At 52.4% G+C, this 25,325-nt stretch overlaps 1 protein-coding gene across 1 annotated transcript in view; it reads right to left on the bottom strand.

Moving 5' to 3' along the window:
• Positions 1 to 1,671: 1,671 nt before the first annotated feature.
• CCDC180 (coiled-coil domain containing 180) overlaps positions 1,672 to 25,325 on the bottom strand; it is a 60,038-nt gene continuing 36,384 nt past the window's right edge. Inside the window, 14 exon segments of the mRNA XM_043487357.1 lie at positions 1,672 to 2,027; positions 3,221 to 3,356; positions 4,146 to 4,251; positions 6,648 to 6,759; positions 7,249 to 7,386; positions 7,920 to 8,080; positions 11,130 to 11,271; positions 14,214 to 14,280; positions 18,246 to 18,320; positions 20,030 to 20,108; positions 20,226 to 20,281; positions 20,535 to 20,707; positions 22,294 to 22,413; positions 23,901 to 23,999. Of these exon segments, the coding sequence (XP_043343292.1) occupies positions 1,896 to 2,027; positions 3,221 to 3,356; positions 4,146 to 4,251; positions 6,648 to 6,759; positions 7,249 to 7,386; positions 7,920 to 8,080; positions 11,130 to 11,271; positions 14,214 to 14,280; positions 18,246 to 18,320; positions 20,030 to 20,108; positions 20,226 to 20,281; positions 20,535 to 20,707; positions 22,294 to 22,413; positions 23,901 to 23,999 (1,596 nt within the window). The 3' untranslated portion in view covers positions 1,672 to 1,895.

The following is a 25,325-nucleotide window of genomic DNA, read 5'->3' on the forward strand; positions in this document are numbered from 1 at the left end:
CTGGCCCGGGCCTCCCAACGCCGCCCCCTCCAGCTCCCTGGCTCCACCACTGTGTGCAGGCTCTGTCTGGGCAGCGGGGGCCCCCGACCCCCGCCCTAGGCTTGTGCCCCCTCCCAGGGCTCCTGCCGTAGCAGGCGCACTTCCTCGAGCCTTCTCTGCCCACTGGGACCTCAGCAACATCAAAGCGGAGAGGGACTGACCACAGGCTGTCCTGCTCCCACGCCTACACCCTGTCCTCCATCCTGCTGCCCCGTGGCTGGCCGGAGTGGGTGGTGATGCAGAGACTCCAAGGCTGGCAGAGGGGAGAGGGAGCACCCCTCGTTTCTCTGGGTCCTGTCTTACTTACAAAGCACCCAGGTGTATTCACTCCAGGCTGAGTTTCCGGGACAGCCAGAGCCAGGCTGGAACCCCGGCTGCAGCACACTGGCGCTGAGTGACTGGAGAGATCTTCTTCTCTCCACGTTTCAGCTTCTTTACTTACAAAATAGGGGTTACACGGTGACTGCCACCCTGCCCGCGGCAGGACTGAATTAGAGCGTGTACCCGCAGAGCGTGCCCCAGGCTGGAAGGGGCTGTGCAGGCGTCACTTGCTACTTGGAGGAGAGAGGGCGCCGTGGCAGAGCGCTGCGTAGGGGCCTGGCTTCAGGTTTGGAAACCCGCAGGCGGTGACGCTGCACTCACACCCCCGTGGCTTACCTGCGTCCACCTGCGGCTGGGGAGCTCGTTACGCTGCGTCCAGCCAGCGTAACGAGAGACGCCCCTGCCCGGGGGCTCTTCTGGTACCACAGGAGATTCCTGTCCTGCAGGCTGGGGCGAGGGTTAGTGTGGCGGCGCTAATGCCCGGGCAACTCTCCGCCCGCATGGACAGAGTCAGGCCAGGTGGGAGGCTGTTTTCCAGTGAGTCACAGCCTGGTCACCCCTAGCAGGGGCCGCTCCTGAACGCGCCTTCCAGTGACTTCTCTGCTTTCAGGCTCCTTTTTCCCATGTCCTCACTCATGCTTCTTGGGATCATCCCCAAAACAATGTGCCTCCAAGTCCTTGGCTTTGACCTTCTGGGCTTGCGTCTCCACAGCCGTAAAATGCAGGTGATACTTACCTCATCAAGTCGAGACAAAGCGCATGGAACCAGGAACTGAGGCACCATCAACATACAAACCACACTGGCACAGCAGGCTCTCAGGAAGTGGAGGAAGGACGTGAGCCGCCGGCCCACAGGGCGCAGACAGCTGCCGACCACTGCCACTGGTCATAGTGAGGCTGCGGGGCCACCGAGGAAGAGGAGGGCGACAAGGACGACGGTGGGAGGCCAGCTTCCAGAGACAGTGATCTGAGTTGTCACCGGACTAAGAGACCGGTAGTCAAGTTAAGGAGGCCTAGGAGATTTCTGCCAAAAGGTTATCATTGGTCATACAAATAACCAGATACCCAGCCAACACCGGATGAAGTCTCTGCTGTGTCTAGGAATCAGTGCACAGCTGCAATGAAAACTCGCATTTTGTTAAATGTGCAATATACTCTTCCCTGTAAGCTTTAAGTTTTATTTTTTTTAAATTTCCTTCTAAGAGCTACTTTAAGTTGTAAAGCTTTAAGTTTTAATTATTTCATTTTCCAAGATGAAGTGCCCATCATGCCTTGTGGAAGTTATTTCCCCTGAACTGTGGGTCTCTATTTAAGTCACCCACCCCTGTTATCCACCATCCTGGCTGATCAGGTGGAATGCCCCCTTTCACCTCTGTCTTCCTCATTGGAAGTAATCTCCGTGTGGGCAGGAACTAGGCCATGTCTTCATCACTGTGAGGCTACAGCCCTGGGCAGAGACGGATGGATGGAAGGGTGGGTAGAAGGATGAGGAATCCACACAAAATAAGCCATTTATTGAAGGAGGGTTGAGAGTGTCACAAGTACAGGCCCTGGATGATGTTCACGGAGTGTCTCCAGCTGTCCTTCCAGCGCTGAGCCTCTTTCACCTGCAGCGCGTTGTCCTCCTGGACCTTCTTCAGCTCCTCTTCAAATGACGCTAAATATTTCTGGGAGCAAGCAGCAGGAAGAGGCCACGTGAGGAAGGACTTCTGGACTGTGCCCCTAGAGGACACTCTGTGCTCTAGAGGGATGCTGTGACCTGCTGGCGGGGGGCTTGGAACCCACTCTAGGCACTGGCAAGAGTTCCACAGGTCATTTCTCATGTACTCTGTCCAGTAAAGCTCAGGCAGGCCTCGCTGTTTTCCACGTTTTATGGATGGGAAGACTGAGGCTCACAGCCTCGCCTGAGGTTACGTAACTAAGAACTGACTGAGCAGTGACTAGGCTCCCGGTCCCCCTGATTCTGGACTCTGCCCTCCTTCCTAACCACCACACTGCAGTCTCCGTGAAGCGCAGGGGTCCTGGCTTCCTCGAGAGGCTGAGCCCAACAGGCCTTAAGTCCTCACTGAACTCGGCAGCAGAATTGTGCCCACTGCCTGGGGCTTAGCATGGTGGCTGGGGAAGGGCCTGCCTACGCACTGAGGGGTATCCAGATACCAGGGTCAGCATATCTCTGGGCAGTACGAGGTTTCTCTCTGAGGAACCAGAACCGTCAGTCCAGACATCCTTGGAGCTGTGAGGTCCTGCAGGCAGCCTTGGGAGCAACTTCCTCTTCGGGCAGCCCCACGGGTCTAACAGGCCTGGCTCCAATCCTGGCTGTGACTCTTGGTGGCATAGAGGGGACACACCTCTTTATGACTCGCTGTCTTCTGCAGTAACGCGGGGACCTTCTACCTTCCTCATGGGCTTGCTACAAGGAGCCAGCGGAAGCCTTGTGTCGAGGACAGAAGCTGCAGCAGGTGCTCGGTAATTATCCCACCCATCATCACTGCCTGCTCCCATGGCCTCCGAGCCTCTGGCGACCCTGTCCCCGCGCACTGTCTTCACTGTTCGCTGGAGCGCCTTCCTTTGCCCTCCAGCCTGGGTGTGGTGTCTCTCAGCTGGGCTCCTGCGGCACTGGGGCTCACGCCGAGAGACCTGAGCTATTGCTGGTTCTGGACCGGAGCTGTGGCCCCTGTCCCGGTGCCTGAGGATGCTGGCTGTCACCAGGGCTGTGCCCTGCGGTACCCTGATGCATGCCATCTGACCAGACGCCAGGGCCCCTGGTGATGACAAGCCCCCTCCCTCCTTCCCACGGCAGCACACGGAGCTGCCCCGTGCTCCCGGGGCCGCACCCCCTCCACCGCGTCTCTTCACTCACCAGGTAGACGGCATCTCGGGCTTCCACTGATGCCAGGTGGCCCAGGGTCGTTTTGGTGGTTGTGATACATGGCGTTTTCCGGAGGAGAATCTTGTTTTGGATGGTGACCTCAGTAGGTTTGATTCCTGGCCACTTTCTACAAATAAACATGCGTGAAAAGTCCTACAGGCTTAGCTTCATCATTTACTATGCACCCTCTGTCTCTGGTGGAAACGGTTAGCATTTCTTTAAAAAAAAATTATCATGCTTTAAATGCCTTAATTAAAAGAAAAACTCTACCGAGCATTTAAGATTAAGCTCCTTCAGGTTCTTTTTGGCATTTTCATACAGCTTATATCCATGTGCATAGACAGCTGGGTTCTGCATGGGGAAGCGGAATCCCATGCCTCTAGGGGTTTCCCTTTTCTGGATCTCGGTTTCCTTATCACTCGCCCAGCCGGATGCCAGCCATCAGTTCCTGGCTTGCTTTTCCTACCATGATAAAAAAACCACTGCTGACAATTTAGCTGGGTAAATCACTGCCTTACTTCTTCCAGAGTCACATTCCTGGGGTACCGGGGACAAGCACATCTACAGCTCTTGTCATACATGACAGAGAGCTGTAGTGAACCCCAGGACTGCCAGCAATCTGAGAAGGTGCCCCACACTGGGACAGGCCTCTCTCTATTTGGGGGTCCTTTCATGGGTCCTTATCACACGAACGAACAGCTGCTGAGCCATGGGCACTTCAAGCACAATCTCATTGAGCTTTCTCTTCATAATATCATGTGAGGGAGGCCGCCATGCCCATTTCACAGATGAGGAAACTGAGGCTTAAGACACAAAGCCTTTCCAAAGTTATCAGGTCTGTCTGACTTCAGAGCTCGTGCCCCTCACCATCCCACCACACCCCTCCCAGCAAACACAGCCTGCTCTCAGCTCTCACCTGCTCCCCCGTTCAATCAGGGGCTTCTCACTCTCTTCCTCCAGGGACAGCCCGGCCAGTTTCCTCCGTATTAGGATTGAGGTTTTCTGTTTGGGCGGCTCCATCTCTGGCAAGCAAGAGATGGGTTACTGATGGGGGCCTCACCCACAGCCTGATATCAGGGGGACCCCCGACCTTACATTTACAGCAGTGAAACCTTGCTCCCCTCTTCCACACTAAGAGTCTCAGGCAGGAGGGTTAAAGCTGGAATATGTGAGGTGTGGTTTGGGTGTGCATCCCAGCTCCAAAATCCTATGTATGATGCTCTGACCTTCTTGCAGCTTCTATGAGCTCGTGAATATGCTCTTTGGAGACTTCTTTGGCTTATACTAGCTCAAAGGGGTCCTGAACTAAGAATTTCTCCTGGAATGAACACATTCGAGGTTGTCTTTCTCATGTCTGGCTCACTGCCCTGCTGTTTGACATGAAGAGAAGGGGGCTCTGTTCCTGGAGTGAGACCAGCAGGTCACAGCAGCTCTCTGCACCCTGGTCTGCAGGCACGGCCGGGCCAGGCCACTTGGCTCAGAAGCCCGAGTTACAGAGCAGGCGGGGATCCCATGGGCCTGATGCAGGGGGTCTTCCTGGCCCAGGAGTTCCCTCCAAGGTGCCGAGGCTGCCTCCCTGCCGGATCCACTGTTCCCCCTCCAGTCTGAACCCCAGCATCTCTGCAGGCTCCACTTTCCCAAACCAGGCTCACACTTGCCAAAGAGACCTCCACTACTAGACAGTGGCCAACACCTCAGCGTGCATATACATTGTGACCTGGAAAATCCACTTCTAGGAAGTTGTTGCCTCCAAATAGAGAAATATCGATGCAGATGTTGCTTCCAGCACAATTAGAGGAGTGAAAAGTTAGACATGGCCCGTATGCACCCGCAGGGGACTAACTAATAAAGTAAGATGCACAGCAACTGAAGTGCTCACGGAGACAGTGACTGGCTTGGCCAGCATCCGCCCAGGCGGAAATCAGGTTACAAAGGAGCACGCACCTGGGATCCACCCTCCCACCCCCCCACTGACACACACATAGGCCAGCGACCAAAGGGGAATGACCAGGAGCCCATGTTACTGGCACCTATTTGGGAGGAAGGACCATATTCTTCTCTTTCTTTGTAACTCATGTTGGATTTCTTATTTTACTATAAAAATAGTCACTGTCTTTGCAATACAAGCTTAAAAAAATAAAAATAACATTTTAATTACTTAATAGATGAGAGATAAATATGATTTGAGTCTTTGCATAGTTATAAAAGCAATTCACACAGTATAAAAAATTTAAACATCCTCTAATGGGGAAAAAGAAAAGCCTTCAGAAACCTCTCACAATCCCACTCACCAGAGGTGGTCATCAACAGTCAGGTACCTGCCTGAGAGGGAACCTGTCCCTCTGTGCCTCTGTTTCTCTCTCACACAGACTCATTTATATACAAGTGAGGGTGCATGTTTATGGCACCTATGTGCTTTTTAAAATAGTATTACGGGTAAGTATAATTGCCACCTTGCTTTTTCCTGTGACAGTTTTCCTTCAGGGGTTTCCAGCTGGCACAGAGACCTACCACACCCACCCGAACAGTTGCAGAGAATTCCCTCCTATATCTGGGCCATAATTTATCCAGTCCTTTATACACGGATATTAACACTGTTTCCAATTCTTGGCAATTTCAAGCATTGCTGTGAAGAATATGCTTGAAAATATATGTTTAGAAAAGTATGCAAGTATTTCTGCCGGATAAGTTCCCACAGTTAGAACAGCTAGGTTGAAGCATACACGTTCAGAACTTTGAAGTCACCGACGGAGGGTTTTCCAAGAGAAGGGGTGGGGGTACACCTTTCCGAGGGGTTCTGCGGTGCTGGGGCTTCCTGCCTCATCAGAGCTGGGTGTCACTGAATTTAAAAGCTTTGCCAGGCTCTTGGAGAGAAATGATATCTTAACAATGTTTATATTTGCACTTTTCATCATTGGTGAAGTCAAGCATCTTTCAACATTTATTGACCTTTTGAATTGCATGTTTGTCCTTTTTAAAAACTTGACCTGTTAAGAATGCTTCATACCACAGGAATATCAGGCCATTCTCTGACCTATTAGTTATCAGAAATATTTTTCCAGTTTGTGGTTTGTCCTTCTATCTTTTGACATTTTCCCTTATTTTTGTTTTGGCCACAGGGAGGTACACACCATTCTTTTATAGCTTCTAGCTCTCAAACTTAGGAAAGTTGTCCCTACCCCAAGATTATGAAAATATTTAGTATTAGGATTTCATTTTTTATATATAATCTGACTCACTGGAGATTTGTTTTAGTTAAAAAAAGATAATTTTAATTAAAAAAAGCAGCAAAAAAACCCATTGGTCTAGAGTATCTGTTTTCATACTGGTGGAGTTGGGGGAAAGCAGACCCCTCCAGACCCATCACCTATGTCACCAACCCCCTGGAGCCAGGGCACAAGGCCAGCGGGGTGCATACTTGCAACCTGGACATCGTCAATGGTGACCACCTCATCCAACTGCAGCAGGAACTTCTCGGTGAAGGTGGCCAAGCTGGCTATGAAAAACCGGGCGTACTTCCGTGTGCATTCCTGGAGGAGACACGGGGAGCACGGTGTTATAAGGAGAGGACCCTGCCTCCAAAGGCAGGCCGAAGATGGGTTTGGAGAGCTATGCGTGAGACAAAACCAGGGCCATGAGTCGACTGTGTCCAAGTTAACGGGCGTCTGGTCTTCTCCAGGAGGCTTCTCCTGAGAGTGACTTGAAGACAGGATATGATTCTGCAATGGCCAAGGCATACACACAATTTACCAAAGACGAAAGACAACTTGACATGGATCTTGGGAGAAAAAAATTTCTCATTACTAATTAATTAATTTAGAAATTCTAAAAGGCAAGCTAAAACAGCCAATAAAGACCACCTCACTATAAAACCTGCCCACTTTCACGTGCTGCTTTGGCCAGGGTGCCAGCATAGGGCCGGGCTCAGCGCTGCTGTTGGTGGGCTGTCAGCTGGGGCGACCTCGGGAGGGCAGGGCAGCCCTCAGCACCCAAACCTGGGAGCAGAAGGCACTACTGACCTCCAGCTTCTCCTTGGTTACCACAATCAAGCTGTCCAGATCTCCCTGCCTCTCCTCTTCCACTTGACAGAGAGACTCCATATCCTGGAGCTGCGCAGGGTGTCCGAGATTCGGGTGGAGCTTCTGGGCATTTTCATCCTTCAGACAATCCAGAGATCAGTGGGTTGTTTGACCTGGTCTTGAGGTCAGGATTAAGACGTCACTGGCCTATGTCCTCTGCCAATTATGGCCACGGCTACACTGATGTGTGCATTGACCCGTGTGTGTGTGAAGGGCTGTGGACAGGCAGAGGAGTGGCAGGGTACGCAAGACTGAGGCACGGCTGGAGCCAACTCCGAGGGTTAGGAAGTGGGAGAGCTGAGCATCTTCCCTGGAACAAACGGGATTCAGTCCAATAAAATCAACAGCATGAACGTCCCCTGGTTCCAAGGACCAAGTGGACAATCACTGTTGACCTCAGGGTCCACAGCCCCACAGAACCAGCCAACCTACCTGTTATATCCAACGAGGAACGTGCTGAACCCAGCAGCCGAGCTGGCTCGGCTCTTAAGTGCCTACTGCCCCTCACCCCCACCCAACAACCCCAGGCCTGGCCCAGCTCCTTCCTGGGACTCAGTTCTGCTGATGCCCTGCCTCTATGTCTGAATCCCAGGGTGATCCCGGGGCCCCACCTTCCTTTTCTCCAGCTGTTCCTGGTGATTCAAGAACTGTCTTCGGATATCTTTGGTGGAGGCGCAGCATTTTTTCCAGTGGTGCTCCCTGAAATTCTCCATCACCAGCCAACACGCCTGGGGCAGAAGCTCCTCAAATCTCCTCATCTGGGCCCGTAATTCTGTAGGAATCGGGGCGGGGGGCCGGGGGGAGGACTGAGCCGAGCCAGCTGCCGAGGCCATCTCTCCAACAAAGGCTCGATGCAGCTTCCCAAAGAGAGGCTCGGTCTCCAGTGTGGTAATAGCTATTCCATCAAAAGGGGTCCCGTGGGCAAACTGGTATTAAAGACACTGGATTAAGCAAGTTCAAAGGACGTCTCACACTGTAGGACTTGCCAGCACCTTATAAACCGCACTGCATCTTTAAGCAGTTCTATTTCATCCATTCTCTCTTCAAATATTACCCAGACCCAGGTCTCCTCCTCTCCCTCTGGACCTCTAAGTAGCTGCATGCCAGACCTACTTTTTCCTTCATCTCTCTTCACCTCTCTCCTGTATTTCTAGTCCTTTGTTTTCCTGTGTTACATTTTTGGTTATTTTGTGTGGCACTAAAGCCACTCATAATTTTAAAATTTCAACAATTTATTTTTCCAATATACATAAGCTTTATTTGGTTCTCTTTTTATTTGGTTTCTCTTTATTTGGTTCATATTTACTTGCTCACTTTAATAGTCTTTTGCTCCTTACTCATATTTCTAATTTCCTCTTTTATTTAACTCGAAATAATTACTGTATTTTATATTCTGTGTCTGACACATTCAATATCTGAAGTCCTTACTGATCTCATTATGTTGCCTCATGCTGAGGGTACCTTTTTGCTGGGTGTGTGTGTGTGTTTTGTTTTACAGGGAGCTCTTATTGGGGGCATTTTATGTGTGGGAATCCCTGGAGGCCTGGAGAGGATTTGTAGTATCTCTACTAAACAAGCATCTGGGCATGACACACTCCAAATCATTTTAAGCTATCATCTAGAAATCTTTTGGATGATCCACAAACACAAAGTTGAATTTAGGTTTATCTGAGTGCAACTTCAGTTTAAACATCACAAAAGGCCTGACTTATAGATTCTCATTAGAGTTTTTCTTCTTTGCCCAGCGCCATGGCTTTTAACAAGACACTTTCCTTCTAGTTAGTGGGGGAGGAGGTTTGGTTTCTGTCTCATTCCCTTGACTCTGCAGACGGCGCCCCGGGGAGTCCCAGCTCTCTGCGGCTCGTGCCCTTTCAGGCTGCACGCCTTGGGCAGTCTGGGGCCTGGTCTCTGGCCCCGGTGCCCTGGAGGCGGTGACAACAGAGGCTCAAGAGGGCCTGAGAGTCAGCCAAGCCCTCAGGGCCAAAGCCAGAGTCACTGCTCGGTTAGTCTGTGTTCCTATTCTCGCTTAATCCTGAGGCCTTACGCATTTCTTACTTTACAGCTAGCTCATCCACGCACTTAAAAGTTTATCACAAAAGTGTTATACCCAGGATTTTTACATGTGTTCAGTGGGCGAGTTGCCCAGGATACTTGGACTCCCTGTAGGAAATGGAAGTCTTCACTTCACGTGAACTGTCAGCCTTCCCGGGAGGGACATGATCCGTAGCACTTCCCAAACCCATGTGACCATGGAACCTTTCTTTTGAGGAAGATCACGTAGGATGGAACCCCACATCGGGGGAAGCTCTGACCTAGAGAAACCAAATGCTGCCTGTGGTTTCAATTCCAGTCATTCTACAACTGCAGGAATGAGAGCCATTGTTGATTTCCCCTGGATACGGCAAGGCTGTGAGGGGCTTAGTCCTCAAAAAACCCTTGCATGGTGGCTGTTATCCTTGGCTCCATTTACAGGCAAGGGGAGGGGACTTGGTCCATGTCATACAGCTGGGGACGGCAGTGCCGGGTCTTGATCTCAGTCTGCCTACCCCCTAATCCTCTCCTTTTCTACCCCTGCTGCCCCTCAACCCATAGCAGGCCTGTGATGGGCCCTTAGGTCCCCTGCCTTACAAGTGGAGGTAATCAGGAGTTAACGACTTAGAGATAATTAGCAAAAACACATAAGGCTGTGGACATGGAGAACTGGGCAAGGAGAGAGGCGGCTATGGGTGTGTTCTCACAGCTCCTTTTATGTTGTTATAATCAACATAAATGGCAAGATATATCCCGCCTGCCTGTTTTCATGTCCCTGTTCTCTAGGAGGCTGTGTCTATTAAGTTCATCACAGCCCAGGCACACACTAGACACGGTGGAAGGATTCTTCAAATGATTAAACACAGAGGCACCATATGACCCAGCAGTTCTACTCCTAGGTACACACCCAAGAGAAATGAAATCATACATCCACACACAACATGCACATGAATGTTTATAGCAGCGCCGTCCATAACTGCCAAATGGTCTGTCACTGAATAAACAAACCAACTATGGTATACGCACACTAGGGAATATGATCCGGCCATAAAAAGGCTACCTGACACATACCAACAGTGGACGAACAGAAAGCAGGTTAGTGGTTGCTGAGGGCTGGGGACATGATAGAGGGATAGCGGTTCTGAAGTTCACAGTGGCGATGGTCGCACAACTCTGAACATATTAAGATCCACTGAATTGTAACGCAGCTTCCCACTAGCTATCTAGCTCACATTTGTGTGCGTGTTCAATTGCTCGGTCACACGTCCGATTCTTTGTGACCCTTTGAGTTGTAGCCTGAATTGTAGCAGGCTTCTCTGTCCACAGGATTTCCCAGGTAAGAATACTGGAGTGGGCTGTCATTTCCGCCTCCAGGGGATCCTCCTGACCCAGGGACTGAACCCACACCCCCGGCACTGCCGGCAGATTCTCGCATGGTAGTATATATATGTCAATACTAATCTCCCAGTTCATCCCACTCCCCCTTTCCCCCCTACTTCATTGAGGGAATATCTCAATAAAGCTGCAAAAAATTTTCAAAGAGTGAAACATTTTTAGTGATACAAATCACTATATTTCTCAAGAAAACTTAACCTTTTTGCGGGGAGGGCATTGTTTGTTCCCCAGTTAAATCTGATCAAGGTTTTTTGCCTCATTCTAAGATGTCAGTTTTTCACAGGGAGGTTCCTCTGCCTCCATGTGCCTCCAGGTCAGGAGGGCACCATTCAGGCCGTCAGTGGCCACCACCTTCCTGTAGCCCCACCTGCCCCCTGCCTACCGGTCACACCTACCTATGAGGCAGGAGTTGTGGTAATCGTCTGCCTGGCTGTGGTACTCCAGGATCTTCCTGCAGATGTTCTCCGCGCACTGGTCGAAGGTCTCATACATGCAGTCGGGCCTGGTGACTGAGCGTTTATCTTTGCGGTAATACTCCTACAGGAGAGGGTGGCAGGGTGGGTGCCAGGCCCCTCTCAGGGGGCTCTGGCCCAAGATCCTGGCATCCTCCTCTGTGCTCTCCTCACCCCTTGATCTTCTCAACTGCTGTCCCCTACACTGGGGTCTCCCTCCTCCCTCTGTCCTTGTCCCCACACTGGGGTCTCCCTCCTCCCTCTGTCCTTGTCCCCACACTGGGGTCTCCCTCCTCCCTCTGTCCTTGTCCCCTCCTCTGGGGTCTCCCTCCTCCCTCTGTCCTTGTCCCCCACACTGGGGTCTCCCTCCTCCCTCTGTCCTTGTCCCCTCCTCTGGGGTCTCCCTCCTCCCTCTGTCCTTGTCCCCTACACTGGGGTCTCCCTCCTCCCTCTGTCCTTGTCCCCACACTGGGGTCTCCCTCCTCCCTCTGTCCCTGTCCCCTCCTCTTGGGGTTCCTCCCTCTCCCTGTCCTTGTCCATACACGGGGTCTCCCTATCCCTCGCCCTTGTCCCCACACTGGCTCCCCCTCCTCTGTCCTTGTCCCCACACTGGGGTCTCCCTCCTCCCTCTGTCCCTGTCCCCTCCTCTGGGGTCTCCCTCCTCCCTCTGTCGCTGTCCCCTCCTCTGGGGTCTCCCTCCTCCCTCTGTCCTTTTCCCCACACTGGGGTCTCCCTCCTCCCTCTGTCCTTGTCCCCCACACTGGCTCCCTCCTCCCTCTGTCCCTGTCCCCACACTGGGGTCTCCCTCCTCCCTCTGTCCCTGTCCCCTCCTCTGGGGTCTCCCTCCTCCCTCTGTCCTTGTCCCCTCCTCTGGGGTCTCCCTCCTCCCTCTGGTCCCTGTCCCCACACTGGGGTTCCCATCCTCCCCTCTTCCTTGTCCCGCACACTGAAGGTCTCCCTCCTCCCTCCTGTCCCTGTCCCCTCCTCTTGGGAATTCCTCCCTCCCTCTGCCTATACTCCCCACACTGGGGTCTCCCTCCTCCCTCTGTCCTTGTCCCCCACACTGGGGTCTCCCTCCTCCCTCTGTCCTTGTCCCCACACTGGGGTCTCCCTCCTCCCTCTGTCCCTGTCCCCTCCTCTGGGGTCTCCCTCCTCCCTCTGTCCCTGTCCCCTCCTCTGGGGTCTCCCTCCTTGTCCCCACACTGGGGTCTCCCTCCTCCCTCTGTCCTGTCCCCTCTCTGGGTCTCCCTCCTCCCTGCTGTCCTTGTCCCCACACTGGGTCCTTTCTCCTCCCTCTGTCCCTGTCTCCTCCCTGGGGTCTCCCTCACTCCTCTGTCCTTTGTCCCCACAAACTGGGTCTCCCTCCTCCCTCTGTCCTTGTCCCCTCGCTCTGGTGGTCTCCCTCCTCCGCTCTGTCCCTTGTCCCCTCCTCTGGGGTCTCCCGCCTCCCTCTGTCCCTGTCCCCTCCTCTGGGGTCTCCCTCCTCCCTCTGTCCTTGTCCCCACACTGGGGTCTCCCTCCTCCCTCTGTCCTTGTCCCCCACACTGGGGTCTCCCTCCTCCCTCTGTCCTTGTCCCCCACACTGGGGTCTCCCTCCTCCCTCTGTCCTTGTCCCCACACTGGGGTCTCCCTCCTCCCTCTGTCCCTGTCCCCTCCTCTGGGGTCTCCCTCCTCCCTCTGTCCTTGTCCCCCACACTGGGGTCTCCCTCCTCCCTCTGTCCTTGTCCCCACACTGGGGTCTCCCTCCTCCCTCTGTCCCTGTCCCCTCCTCTGGGGTCTCCCTCCTCCCTCTGTCCCTGTCCCCTCCTCTGGGGTCTCCCTCCTTCCTCTGTCCTTGTCCCCTCCTCTGGGGTCTCCCTCCTCCCTCTGTCCTTGTCCCCACACTGGGGTCTCCCTCCTCCCTCTGTCCCTGTCCCCTCCTCTGGGGTCTCCCTCCTCCCTGTCCTTGTCCCCTACACTGGGGTCTCCCTCCTCCCTCTGTCCCTGTCCCCACACTGGGGTCTCCCTCCTCCCTCTGTCCTTGTCCCCTCCTCTGGGGTCTCCCTCCTCCCTCTGTCCTTGTCCCCACACTGGGGTCTCCCTCCTCCCTCTGTCCCTGTCCCCTCCTCTCGGGTCTCCCTCCTCCCTCTGTCCTTGTCCCCTACACTGGGGTCTCCCTCCTCCCTCTGTCCTTGTCCCCTCCTCTGGGGTCTCCCTCCTCCCTCTGTCCCTGTCCCCTCCTCTGGGGTCTCCCTCCTCCCTCTGTCCTTGTCCCCTCCTCTGGGGTCTCCCTCCTCCCTCTGTCCTTGTCCCCACACTGGGGTCTCCCTCCTCCCTCTGTCCTTGTCCCCACACTGGGGTCTCTCCTCCCTCTGTCCCTGTCCCCTCCTCTGGGGTCTCCCTCCTCCCTCTGTCCCTGTCCCCACTGTCACTGTCCCAGGGCTACGCAAGGCACAAGCAAGTCAATGGTAAAACTCTACGCATCCTTCAAGACAAAGATGGGTCTTCTACCATGAGACCAAGAGCTTTCTACGGAGTGCCAAGCGGGGCCAGTAACACAGATGGCCCGGAGCTCTGCTCCAAAGACTCACACCCAGGGGGACGCCGACAGGGAGCACACAGACACCCCGTGTGGGATGCACTGGACCGGGGCCCTGGGTTGCTCCTACCAGAGGCCGCCCGCCCCAGACACTTGCCCCCACGGCCCCACCCTCCCTCTGTGGTGCCATCACATGTCGTTCTCTGCTGGGCGCTGGCCACTCCGGGGCAGAGACCAGGCTTGCTCCTGCTATCGGGTGTGCCAAATGTCTGACACACAGGACCCAGGAAATGTTTGGTGGCGGAATAAATGGGTAAATGGATGGATGAGCTTTAATTCTAGGATGAGAAACACCACACAAGGTGACAGAAGCTGGGCAGCTGTGGTCACGGGGGCTGTACTCCCCTCTCCTCAGTTTTACCCAAAGGTCGTTATTGGCAGAAGGCGGGGGGAGAGCCCACTGAGGGCGTGTGGCCAGCAGATGGCAGGGGGGCAGGCAGAGCCCTCACCTCCACGACTGTCAGCAGGAGCTCGTTGCTCTCCCAGAGGAGGCTCAGGATGATGCCTTTAAAATCCCTGCAACACACAGGAGACAGATCCCTGAGAGGGCTTGTCTAATCACAGCAAATGGTGTGGACAAGACCAAGTGGACACAACATTCTGAGCACTCAGCGGCCCAGCCCGAAGTGGCCTTGGACAGCGTGGGTCGCCTAAGCATGCTCCCACCTGGCACTTCTGCTTGTCGCGTTGAATGCTGCGTGCATGTGCCGAGCTGTGTTTGGCCCCTTCAAGTGTCTCTGTTCTCTTCTGTTCCTCATTACTCCTTGGAATTACTCACTCTTGCCCCAGGGCCATTGCTCACACTGATTCCTCTCCAGGGAACACAAATAACTTTCCTCTTGGTCACATTTGCTTTTCCTCCGGCCCTGGCTCAGTGGCAACCCCTGACTGCCTCGTTCCAACACCCTGAGCAGCTCCCAGCTTTCTAGCTTCCCCATAGGAGCTCTGGGGATTGATATGTGTGGCTGGCTGATTGATTAGCCCCATCTCTCCCAGCAGCTGGTAAAGGCCAGCAGGACACACACTGTCTGCTTTCGTTCCCCATAGAATCCCCTGTCTAGTGTATTGCCTACACCTATCAGTGTCTCTGTCTTGGTTGAGAGGAGAAAGAACGATTCCTTATAAACATTCATCAAATGGCAGGACTGCCTGTAGGACCAAACATCCTCTTTCTGATACATCTGGCCTTTAGGCTGACTGTGCACACGAGGTCCCTTACTGAACAAATCTGCCCGGATCTAGCGAATATTCCTGTCAGTAGGTCAGCTGTCTCAATGCTAAGAGTGAAATAAGGGACTGATGTGTTAGAACTGCACACACCTGGAGGACAACTATCTTTTCAAACTTTTTGTAAAGTGATGCAGTGACTGTTTTACACACACATCATTTTTGACCAGTTTCTAAAATATATGTATATATATTTTTAAAGTCCCCCAAATTAAAAAAAAAAAATGGAAAAGGAAATGGCAACCCACTCCAGTATTCTTGCCTGCAGAATCCCACGGACAGAGCCTGGCAGGCTACAGTCCATGGGCTTGCAAAGAGTCAGACACAACTTAGCGACTAAACCACCACCAAATTAAAAAAGGGACTTCTCTGCTGGTCCAGTGGTTAAGACCCCATTCTTCCACTGCAGGGGGCACAGGTCCAGTTCCCTGTTGGGGAACTAAGACCCTGCATGCCTCTTTGCCGAAAAATCTGTGTGTGTATGTGTGTGTGATGTGATCCTTCATTTACAAATTCACTCATCATAATTAAAGAAAATTAGAAATAAGCTGAAAAGCAAGATGGAAAAATTAATGCTAACATTTACTATATTTCCTTCTGCTGATGTTTAAATTGGTTTGGAATTAGGCTCATGTGCTTTTTACATTCTGCACCCTTTAAAGTGTTCCCCCTACATGATGATATCATTTTAAATGGCTGTGTAACACCACTGGGTATGTATGTACTGTGTTTACAATCCCCTATTTTTGGACTTTAGGTTTCCCCCCCATCTTTAGCTGGGATAAAAAGTATTGCATGGTACATCTTCATGCAAACGTTTCCTTCCTGAGAGATGGCGTCTTTGGGAGAGGGACCCAGGGAGCTGCACAAATCTAACTTCATGGCTTTCCCCACTACTTTTCCCAACCCTTTCTAGGAAGAGAGTTGCTCTCTGCTGACCTTGACAAAAGCTGCCCTTGAGCAAGCATCAGGTTCTCTATGTGCGTTCACTGTGCCTTCCCCAATTTCTGTTGCCTGACTCACGCTCCTGGCGTGGCTTTACTAAGGATGGTTTGGAACGTTATTGGCCTCGTGGGAAAACAAGATCTCCCTAAACTGGCTCCTCTAAGACCTCTCCCTCCCTGCCCATCAGCACCTCTGCTCCCTCTTCCCCATTCTGCCGCCTTCCACCTTCCCTTCAGTTTCCTCCGATACGTCCCCCTCTAAACTGCTACCTCCTCCACCTCTCTGTCCTTCCTGTCAATCCTTTCCCTTCCCACTCCAGCCGTCAACTCCCTACAGATACTTGAACTAAGTTTAGGCCCCTGGTCCTATCAAGGCTCTCAAGGGACTGAGGGACTCCTGAAAGCAACTGCCTGAGGCTAAAGGGGAAAAGAGGTTAATGAGAAGCATGCTGGCCGTTTCATCCACTCATGTGTGCTCTAGAATTCAAAAACTCTTATAATTATTTATGTGAGTTCAACAAGAAGTTGTCCTTCTTGTGATGGGATATAATTGGAAACACTGATAGATAAAAGAGGCTTTGACGGAAATGTCATATGAACAACAATGTATAAGATAGGACATGATCAAACATTTTAAAGAAACTAAGATTGTCTTGATGGAGAAATGCTTTTAAGCCCTGTTTGGAAAATCAACCTGGCACCTGGTTTACGGGGTTCCCAGCTTCACAGGTGGGTAAGGAAAACCTTACAGTATTGTGGGGACCTTAAGAAGAGAGGGTTTCACCCAAATCGATAGGTACTGTGCGTGAAATCTGACTTGTCTTCCTAGTCTCAAGAGGCTTTTAAGACTCTAATTTGAGATTCTTTATGAAAAGCTCCAGCAAAAATGCAAACATAGAAGTTTCAGTGGTCAGCTGCCACTCTTGCTGCATTTATGTGAATAATCAGAGGCCAAATCTAAGAGACCAGGCTTGTTTCATAAACAAGAATCAAAAAGAACGGCAACAGAAATTTTACGTTTCAATAACTATAGCACTCTCTCGTGATTAGTAGATCCCAACCCCATTTGTGAGAGTTGGACTGTGAAGAAAGCTGAGCACTGAAAAATTGATGCTTTTGAACTGTGGTGTTGGAGAAGACTCTTGAGAGTCCCTTGGACTGCAAGGAGATCCAACCAGTCCATCCTAAAGGAGATCAGTCCTGGGTGTTCATTGGAAGGACTGATGCTGAAGCTGAAACTCCAATACTTTGGCCACCTCATGCGAAGAGCTGACTCATTGGAAAAGACCCTGATGCTGGGGAGGGATTGGGGGCGGGAGGAGAAGGGGACGACAGAGGATGAGATGGCTGGATGGCATCACCGACTCGATGGGCATGAGTTTGAGTAAACTCCGGGAGTTGGTGATGGGCAGGGAGGCCTGGCGTGCTGCGATTCATGGGGTCGCAAAGAGTCGGACACGACTGAGCGACTGAACTGAACTGAACTGAACCTTATTTGTTAGCCTTGAGGATTCACGACTTCCCTGGAAACTGGACCAGATCTTGCCATCACGCATATTTGTCAATTCTTATCAAATCTCAACTCTTCTGTTGTTGTTTAGTCAGAGTCACGTCTGACGCTTTTGTGACCTCATGTACTGTAGCCCACCAGGCACCTCTGTCCATGGGATTTCCCAGGCAAGAATATTGGAGTGGGGTGCCATTCCCTTCTCCAGGCTCCACTCTTTCTAGCCTCCTTCATATCTGGCTACAACTCCTCATATTAATATTTCTAATTTTTCTCCCGCCCTCCTGACGACGCCACTGACGGCTGAACCCTAAATGTCCGGGTCCCTGTTGGGCCTCGCAGTTGTTCTATAGCTGGCTTTTCCTCCAGGACCCAAAGAAGCCCCGCCAGGTGGAACTGGGTGATGGGCAACTGGAACGCCAGGAGCTGCTCCCAAGTGGGCCACTCTGGGGCTTCAGGCCCAATGTCCAGAAAGCTCCTTGGCTGGCTGCCCTACAACCAAGCCGCAAGAGATGGAGCAGCCAGCCTTTAATAAACAACAGGTGACTGAACAGAAATAAACAGATTGTTCAAAGGAAAGAAGAATGTCTTCTTGATGAATGCCTACATTCGGTGAAAACGTCTCTCAATAGATTTAGGTGAAACAGGCTGAGACAGACAGACCTTGACCCTTACCAGCCCCTCGAAACCTCTCCTGCTCTGTCCTTCTATTGCTTATTTCCCCCTCAGTGAGTCAGATTTAGCTGCCAAGTGACAACGATGACAGGTTAAAGCAGAGTTAAAGGAATGGCGTTGACACTTACTCCGCCGGAGGAGGCCTGTCGCCGAGCACCTGGTACTTTCTATCCAGTCGGTTGGGCTTGGTGTACCTCGTGACGCTGTGGGGCAAAGGCGAGTGAGTGCTCTGCAAGCCGGAGCCGGACACAAGCAGACCTGCGTCTGCAGGAGCCCTGCCCAGACCCGCGTGTGCGGCCCAGCCCTTTGAGCTGCTGGCCCCCCCTCGACAGCTCTGCAGATGGCCTTAGAGTAGGGATGAAACCCACACAAGGCCGGGGGAGGGATGGAGGGGCTCCAGCCCCGAAAGTAGAATCCTTGCTTCCCTGTGGTGAGGACCCAAAGAAACACAGGTTGAGAGCTGCAGGCAGCAATGCCAAATTTTCAAATACAAGCACATCTTAAATTTGAATTTCTTAACACATTATAAACCAACTATACTTCAATAAAATAAATTTTTAAAATAAACTTGAATTTCATATAAGCAATAAGCAATTTTCTGCATACACACCATGTGTTATTTGGGGCATACTCATATTAAAAAATATTGTGTTGTTTTCCTGAAATTCAAATGTAACTAGACATCCTGAATTTTCATCTGGCAGCCTTAGCAGCACGTATATGTCACTGGTAACCACTGAGAGGTTGATTATACAAATGGACAATGGTTACACCATGTATAAACAGAGAACCCTGGCTCATAAGCTGTAACAATCTGCCTAGGACACCAAGCCCTTAGCTACAATAAACCATTCAGGAAGGCGGCCTGCTGGAAGCCAGACTTGCAGGAAGACAGATTGATATCTTCACTAACAATCCAGGAAGCCAAATAATACCCCCTGTAACAATTCACCCCACGGGGCCAGGACCTGCTCAGTAGGACAGCTCCCTTAGATTTTGTCCCTGCTTCCGACTTAGGACAAACAAGTCAAATGTATACCCCTAACCAATCACACAAGACGCCTACTGCTCTTGGGCCTCCTCCAGCCTTCCCGGGGCAACCACCACCAACAGGGTACATCTGAAGCCTTCCCTTTTCTCCACTACACCCCTTTCCCACTCTCTTGCCTGCCTTTGTGTCTCTGTTAAAATGCAAGTGACAGTGGCTGCTTCCCTGGTTGTAGCAAGCTTTGCATAGCGCTTGCTTTTCCCATTTGGTTGGTCTTTGTTTATGTCCACACTGCAGATGGCACGCCTGTTCAAAAAGACTCTCTGGATGTATGCAAAGCAGGAACCTCTTCAGTGTCACTGCTTCAAAACCAAGAATTAAACTAGGTCAATATGGCTCATCAAAGACTCAGAAAGTCAGGTCAGCCATGTGGCTTCTGTCATCCACCTTCTATAAAATCGGTGTCAGGGGCCATCCAGGGCCCACGCTCACTGAGCCATGACTCTAACAAGCCTGACAGGGCACAGTGGGCAGAACACATGGCCAGGATGCAGAGACCCAGAGCTCCCAAGACTCTGTGATGCCATCCAAGGAAAGCCACCTCCCAGGTCACGCCCTCTGACCGACAGTGTGTATGGGAGGTAGCTGTCACTGTGGATAACCCCCCAACGCCCTGACAGGTTCTCAGGTGGAGGGCTCTGGGAGTCAAGCCACTGGGCAGGGATGAGAACAGACCTGTCTAAGGCAGGCTTTGGAGCCGGCCCCTTGCGGGGTCCCAACTTGGAGGGCCCCTATTTGGCGAGCCTGTGAGCACAGGAGGCACATTCTGAGGACATGGGCTGGTACAGGGCAGCCTCTGGCCTCCATCTGGGGGTCGGGGTCGGGTCTGGGGAGGGGAGGCTGCAGGCAGCCTAGCCTCTCTACCTGGCTGCCGAGGTGGCACTGGCGATGGACACGGCCTTCTTCAGGGAGTGCTCCGCTCGGTTCCGGAGTCGCCTCAAGGCTTTGGGTGATGGGCACCCAGGAGAACAACAGAGGATCCCAGGTGAGGAGGGACGAGGTGGCACCCCTGGCTACCCCACTGTCAGCGCCCTAAATCCACAGGCCTGGCTGCCCCTACCTGTCTGGGACCGTTCTTTGTCACACTGATGGGTTGAGGACTTCGAGTCGGGAAACCTGAAACCAAAGGAAAGGATGTGAGCTCTTCCCCAATGACCAAGAGGATGGCTGAGGCCAGGCACGGGGCCCCATCCTGGCTAGCCCACAATGCCATGTGAATCCGCCCAATCGTGAGCTCCACTTCGGAGGAGGAAGCTGAGGCTCTGAGGGGAGGAGGAGGCCTGCACAAGGCCACAGCTGTTAGGGTGGGCTCACATGGGGACCGGCCCCTGAAGGCTTGGGCCCCACTGTTCACACCCGGGCCACTCACTGCAGGATCCTCTTGACCACCTCCACAGCTGGGTCTTCAATCATGGACTTCCCCATGCGGCTTGGCTGGGCAAAGGACTCAGGGGTGACTATGTCTGCCTTAGCCTCTTCTTCATAGACTTCTGAAGATAACAAGATGTCACTGTCTACCTCCAGGTCAGTCAAGACGTTGTCCTGCAGGCCAAAGAGCAGGGCCTGATTGTGGGCATCAGGGAGGCAGGCAGGCTGGGTTCCCATCCCAGGACCACTGGGCCCAGGTGCTGCAGGCTGACCACTTTAGACTCTCTTGCCCCTTCTGTGAAGCAGCACGGATTATATATATCTTAGAGGGCCATTCATTCATTCATTCATGTGTGCATGACGAGACCTTCAAAAGTATTTCTTGAGTGCCTGCTTTCTGCAAGGCTCTCCCTGGGCCTGGGACACAGGATAAAGGGGCCACATGTGACTCTTATCCTTATGGAGCTTACAGTCTGGTCAGAGAGACAAGACATTTAATATGGACCTCTACAAATAAATGGTCCAACTGGGGCCAGTGCAATGAAAACAAAGTTACAGCATCTTCCCTGAGGCTGAGGGTCACGAACTGGGCTACTCGCAGATGTGCCCAGGTGGTGCTTTTGAGCAAAGGACAAGTACACGAACGAGTGCGTGGATAAGTGAGTGGCCACCTCCACCTCGAGTGGGACCTTGGAGAAACAGTGAGCGCGGGACCCACGACGAGCACCTAGGTGAGCTCTGCCCTGTTTTATTCTGTGCCATGGCTGCCCTGTAAGCCCTGGAGGCAAGGACTCCAGCGGGACTCCTGAGTTTCGTCCAGCGGGGCTCAGCGCTGGTGCTGTGATGAAAGCTTGGCGCTGGCAGCACAGCAGGAAGCAGGGCTGGTTCAGAGCACGGCCGCGAGAGGCGGGGCCTGCGGGCGGGCAGAGCTCAGCTCGCGGGGCATCCACTTAGGATGCCATCGGCTCTGGGACAGGTCCTCCTGGAAGCTGGCTGAGACCTCTGGTGAAAGCTTGGTGAGAGAGGTTGAGTGTGGGCTGAGGGCGACAGGCTCTGCCCTCTTGGGGCACACAGTCTAGGGGAGACAGCTGCTAAAAGGGGGACCTCACTGAATGGTCTGTGGGTTCATGCGGAAGTAGAACATGCCACGGGGGTCAGGAGATGCTGGCCCAAACTAGTGGGTGAGTGAAGGCCTCGGGGAAAGTGAGCTCTTAGGGGGACCAGAGAAATGAAGGGGTCGAGGCAGGCCTGGTGGGGATCTGGATCTTATCCTGAGGACAGGAGAGGGACATGGGCAGACTGGCCTTGTCCAAGAGGCCTGGCTGCAGCTCAGGGAATGGATCACAGGGGGAAGTGCGAGGATCAGGACAGCCGTATGTACAAAAGATGGGAGTCTTGGACAAGGTAGTGGGGGTGGGGTGGGGAGAAGCTGGTGGCTGCTAATGGGAACGAGTAGGAAGGAATAAGTTGAGAGGTGAGACTTCCCTGAGAGCTGAGGGCCCCATGGGGTGGGGAGGTGCTGCCAGGAGGTGACAGATCTCCAAAGGGACCAGTGCAAGGAAGTGGCCCATCTGGGATGTGAACCCAGATCTGACACCACAGTCTGTGGCCTTTCTAACGCATCCCTGCAGGCTTGATGTCCAGCAGGGGCCTGAGGGGTCTCCTCTCCCTGGGATCTGCTGAGCCCTGTAGGACACCTGGGAGCCCAGCCCCCACAGCTCAGATGCTCTTCCCCATGGCTGCCCCATCCCATTCCTTACGGAAAAGACCAGGTGAGTCATGGATATCATGTCCAGCTTGCAGTTGAGATACTCAATCCTTTGGCTCAGTTTTTCTTTCCAAGTTCGAATAAGGCCAAGGAGGTCTTCTGTGCTCACCACCTAGTGAGGATATGGAGGAAAAAAGCCACAGGAAGCAGACTGCAGGCGGGCAGGCTGACTCCATGTGGACTGCAGGAACCGGCTGGCTGGCGAGGACACCTCTTGGCTCCAGGGAGGCCTCCCTCTTGCAGGGAGGGCCCTGGAAGAATGAGGAGCCCTGGGCCAGCTCTCTTGGGCAACTCTACTGGGCAGCGGGCCCTTCCTGGATGGGGCATCAGGAGTTCTAATCCTGGTTCTATGGGTTTGTTCTGAGCAAATGGCTTAAACTTACTTGACTTCCTTGGTGGCTCAGAGGATGGGTAAAGAATCTGCCGGCAGTGCAGGAGACCCGGGTTTCATCCCTGGGTCAGGAAGATCCCCTGGGGAAGGGCAGGGCAACCCACTCCAGTTTTCTTGCCTGGAGAATTCCATGGACAGAGGAGCCATGGCCTCAGAGGTCATGAGGTCGCAAAAGAGTTGGACACAACTGAGCGACTAAACAACAGCAAACAACAGTGCTAACAATGATAAAACTTCAACTCGGTTACCGAAACCAGAGCGCAAAGACCTGCTGGCCAGGACGCCAGGTCTACAAGTGCCTGGCTGGGCTGGGGAGAAAAGGGCTCAGGGTGGTCAGGACACCCTGACCACAGGGGTGTCACAGGGGACAGGGACATGCACGAGAGGCAGAACAAGCAAGTCAACGATGTAAGCGTGCCGAGACCTGCTTTGCTGATCAGGGCCCTGAGGGCACTTAGAACCTCACTTCTCTCAGACTTCACTCCAATTTGGACTTTTCACCACTTACACATAGAAAATGGAAGTAACCAGTTTACGCACACTGGTCGAAACAAAGGGAACAAAAGATGGTTGTTCAGAGGGCAGAGTCCTGCTTCCGTTACTCATCCAGGGCTGCATTCCAATTATAAGGAGGGAGGCCTCATGACTTCAGCGTGGGAGGGAGGCCAGACTCAAGACCCCGGGCTCACTGGCCTCTATATGCCTGCCAGGGAGGTGCTGGGGGCCAGGGGCAATGGCTGCTTTCTCTTCTCTTCCTTAATTCCACTGAATAAAATAGAGGTGAAGTAGGAAGGTTCAGAGGCCCTGCTGGTGGTAGAGAAATCTAGACCACAAATGTGAGTTTATTTCCAGTTAACAATTCTAGCATGCATCTTTACTATTCACAGCTTAGCATCTACTGATCAGTCCTGGGGGTTCATTGGAAGGACTGATGCTGAAGCTGAAACTCCAATACTTTGGCCACCTGATGTGAAGAGCTGACTCATTGGAAAAGACCCTGATGCTGGGAAAGATTGAGGGCAGGAGGAGAAGGGGACAATGGAAGATGAGATGGTTGGATGGCATCATCGACTCGATGGACATGGGTTTGGGTGGACTCCGGGAGTTGGTGATGGACAGGGAGGCCTGGCTTGCTGCGGTTCATGGGGTCGCAAAGAGTCGGACATGACTGAGCGACTGAACTGAACTGAACTGAACTGAACACTTACTTGTTTATCCCCTTTTGAGCTTCGGCACATCTGTACCTTGCTTTGAAGCTGTTCTAGAGAAGAATTTAATCCCTCTGTCTGCAAATTGGATTTTGCTACCTAGAAAAACCAGAGGTTCAGAGATTTACTTCCAGAATACTTATTTTGATCAAGAAAAAGTTTAGCAAATCATTATCCGAGAGATGGGCTGAATATGAGAAAAATGAAATTGGAGGGAAAAATGCAAAGCTGTATTAGAAACTAGATCAATGCAAATTTAAAGGATTGTTTTTTTCTGCCAAATAAATAAGTTTCAAAAATAAAATTGGTGACCTGCAGTACTGGTTGAGGGTGTTAGGAGGACACACTCAGGCCCTGTTGGTGAGCGGGTATCTGTACAAGCCACCTGGAAAGCACAAAGAGCCTTGAAACACTCCTGCTCTAGCCCAGGAATTCCAGCTCTGGGAGGCACCCTACGGACACCATCAGGGCTTCCAGTGAAAGCACGTCTATCACACCTCTGTGTGTAATAAGTGAAGCCCACTAAGAATTCCTCCAAATAGGAATGGTTAAATAAAGATGGCAACACATTTGGGAGACAGAAGCCATCAAAGTGATGTTTTTGAAGAAACTTTTCAGCTTAAAAAAAGTTTTTACTGCAGCTTAAAAAATTGTAATCAATAGCACCCTCATCCCCACTGCCCTGACTCTCACTCCAGTGCCACGGAGCCCAACTCATGGGACCCTGCTGACCCAGCCACAGCTCCAGCCTCAATGCACCCCCGCGTCGTCTTCCTTGAGCTCTCTCTCTCTCCTTGGCTCCAACTCCCCCAGGGTTTTTTTCATGATCTCTCCAGGACACTGCTCCACACCCTCCTGCCTGGCTGGCTCCTCCTTCTCCATCAAGCCTTGGGAAGCACTACTTCCGCAGTCCAGATGAAATCCTCTCCTCTATGTCCCCACACACCTCATGAGGCCCTCTAGTCCTCTGTCGCCCAAATGGCCAGGCATTGCCTGAATTTCTGGTGTCACAGACATGGGTTCACATTTTGGCCCCACAATTTAGGGACGTTGTGTTCTTAATGACTCTCTGCCTCAATTTCTTTGTTTCTAAAGTGGGCTAAGAACAGCTCTTGTGAGGACTCATACATTTCATCAAAATAAGCCCACTAAGATGCATGCTGCCTGATAACTCAGTGGATGTTAGAAGCTATTATGATTTAATCTCTGACTTCCTGGCTGGAGTGCAAGTCCCAGGTGGGCAGAGACCACACCGGCATCCCCAGCACCTGGGGCCGTGCCTGTGCTGGTGCACTGGGAAGACCCAGAGGGGAGGGATCGAGAGGGAGGCGGGAGGGGGGATCGGGATGGGGAACACATGTAGATCCATGGCTGATTCATGTCAGTGTATGGCAAAACCCACTACAATTTAAAAAAAAAAGAAGA

Source organism: Cervus canadensis, chromosome 14, assembly GCF_019320065.1.
Source record: "Cervus canadensis isolate Bull #8, Minnesota chromosome 14, ASM1932006v1, whole genome shotgun sequence".
Lineage (NCBI taxonomy): Eukaryota > Metazoa > Chordata > Mammalia > Artiodactyla > Cervidae > Cervus > Cervus canadensis.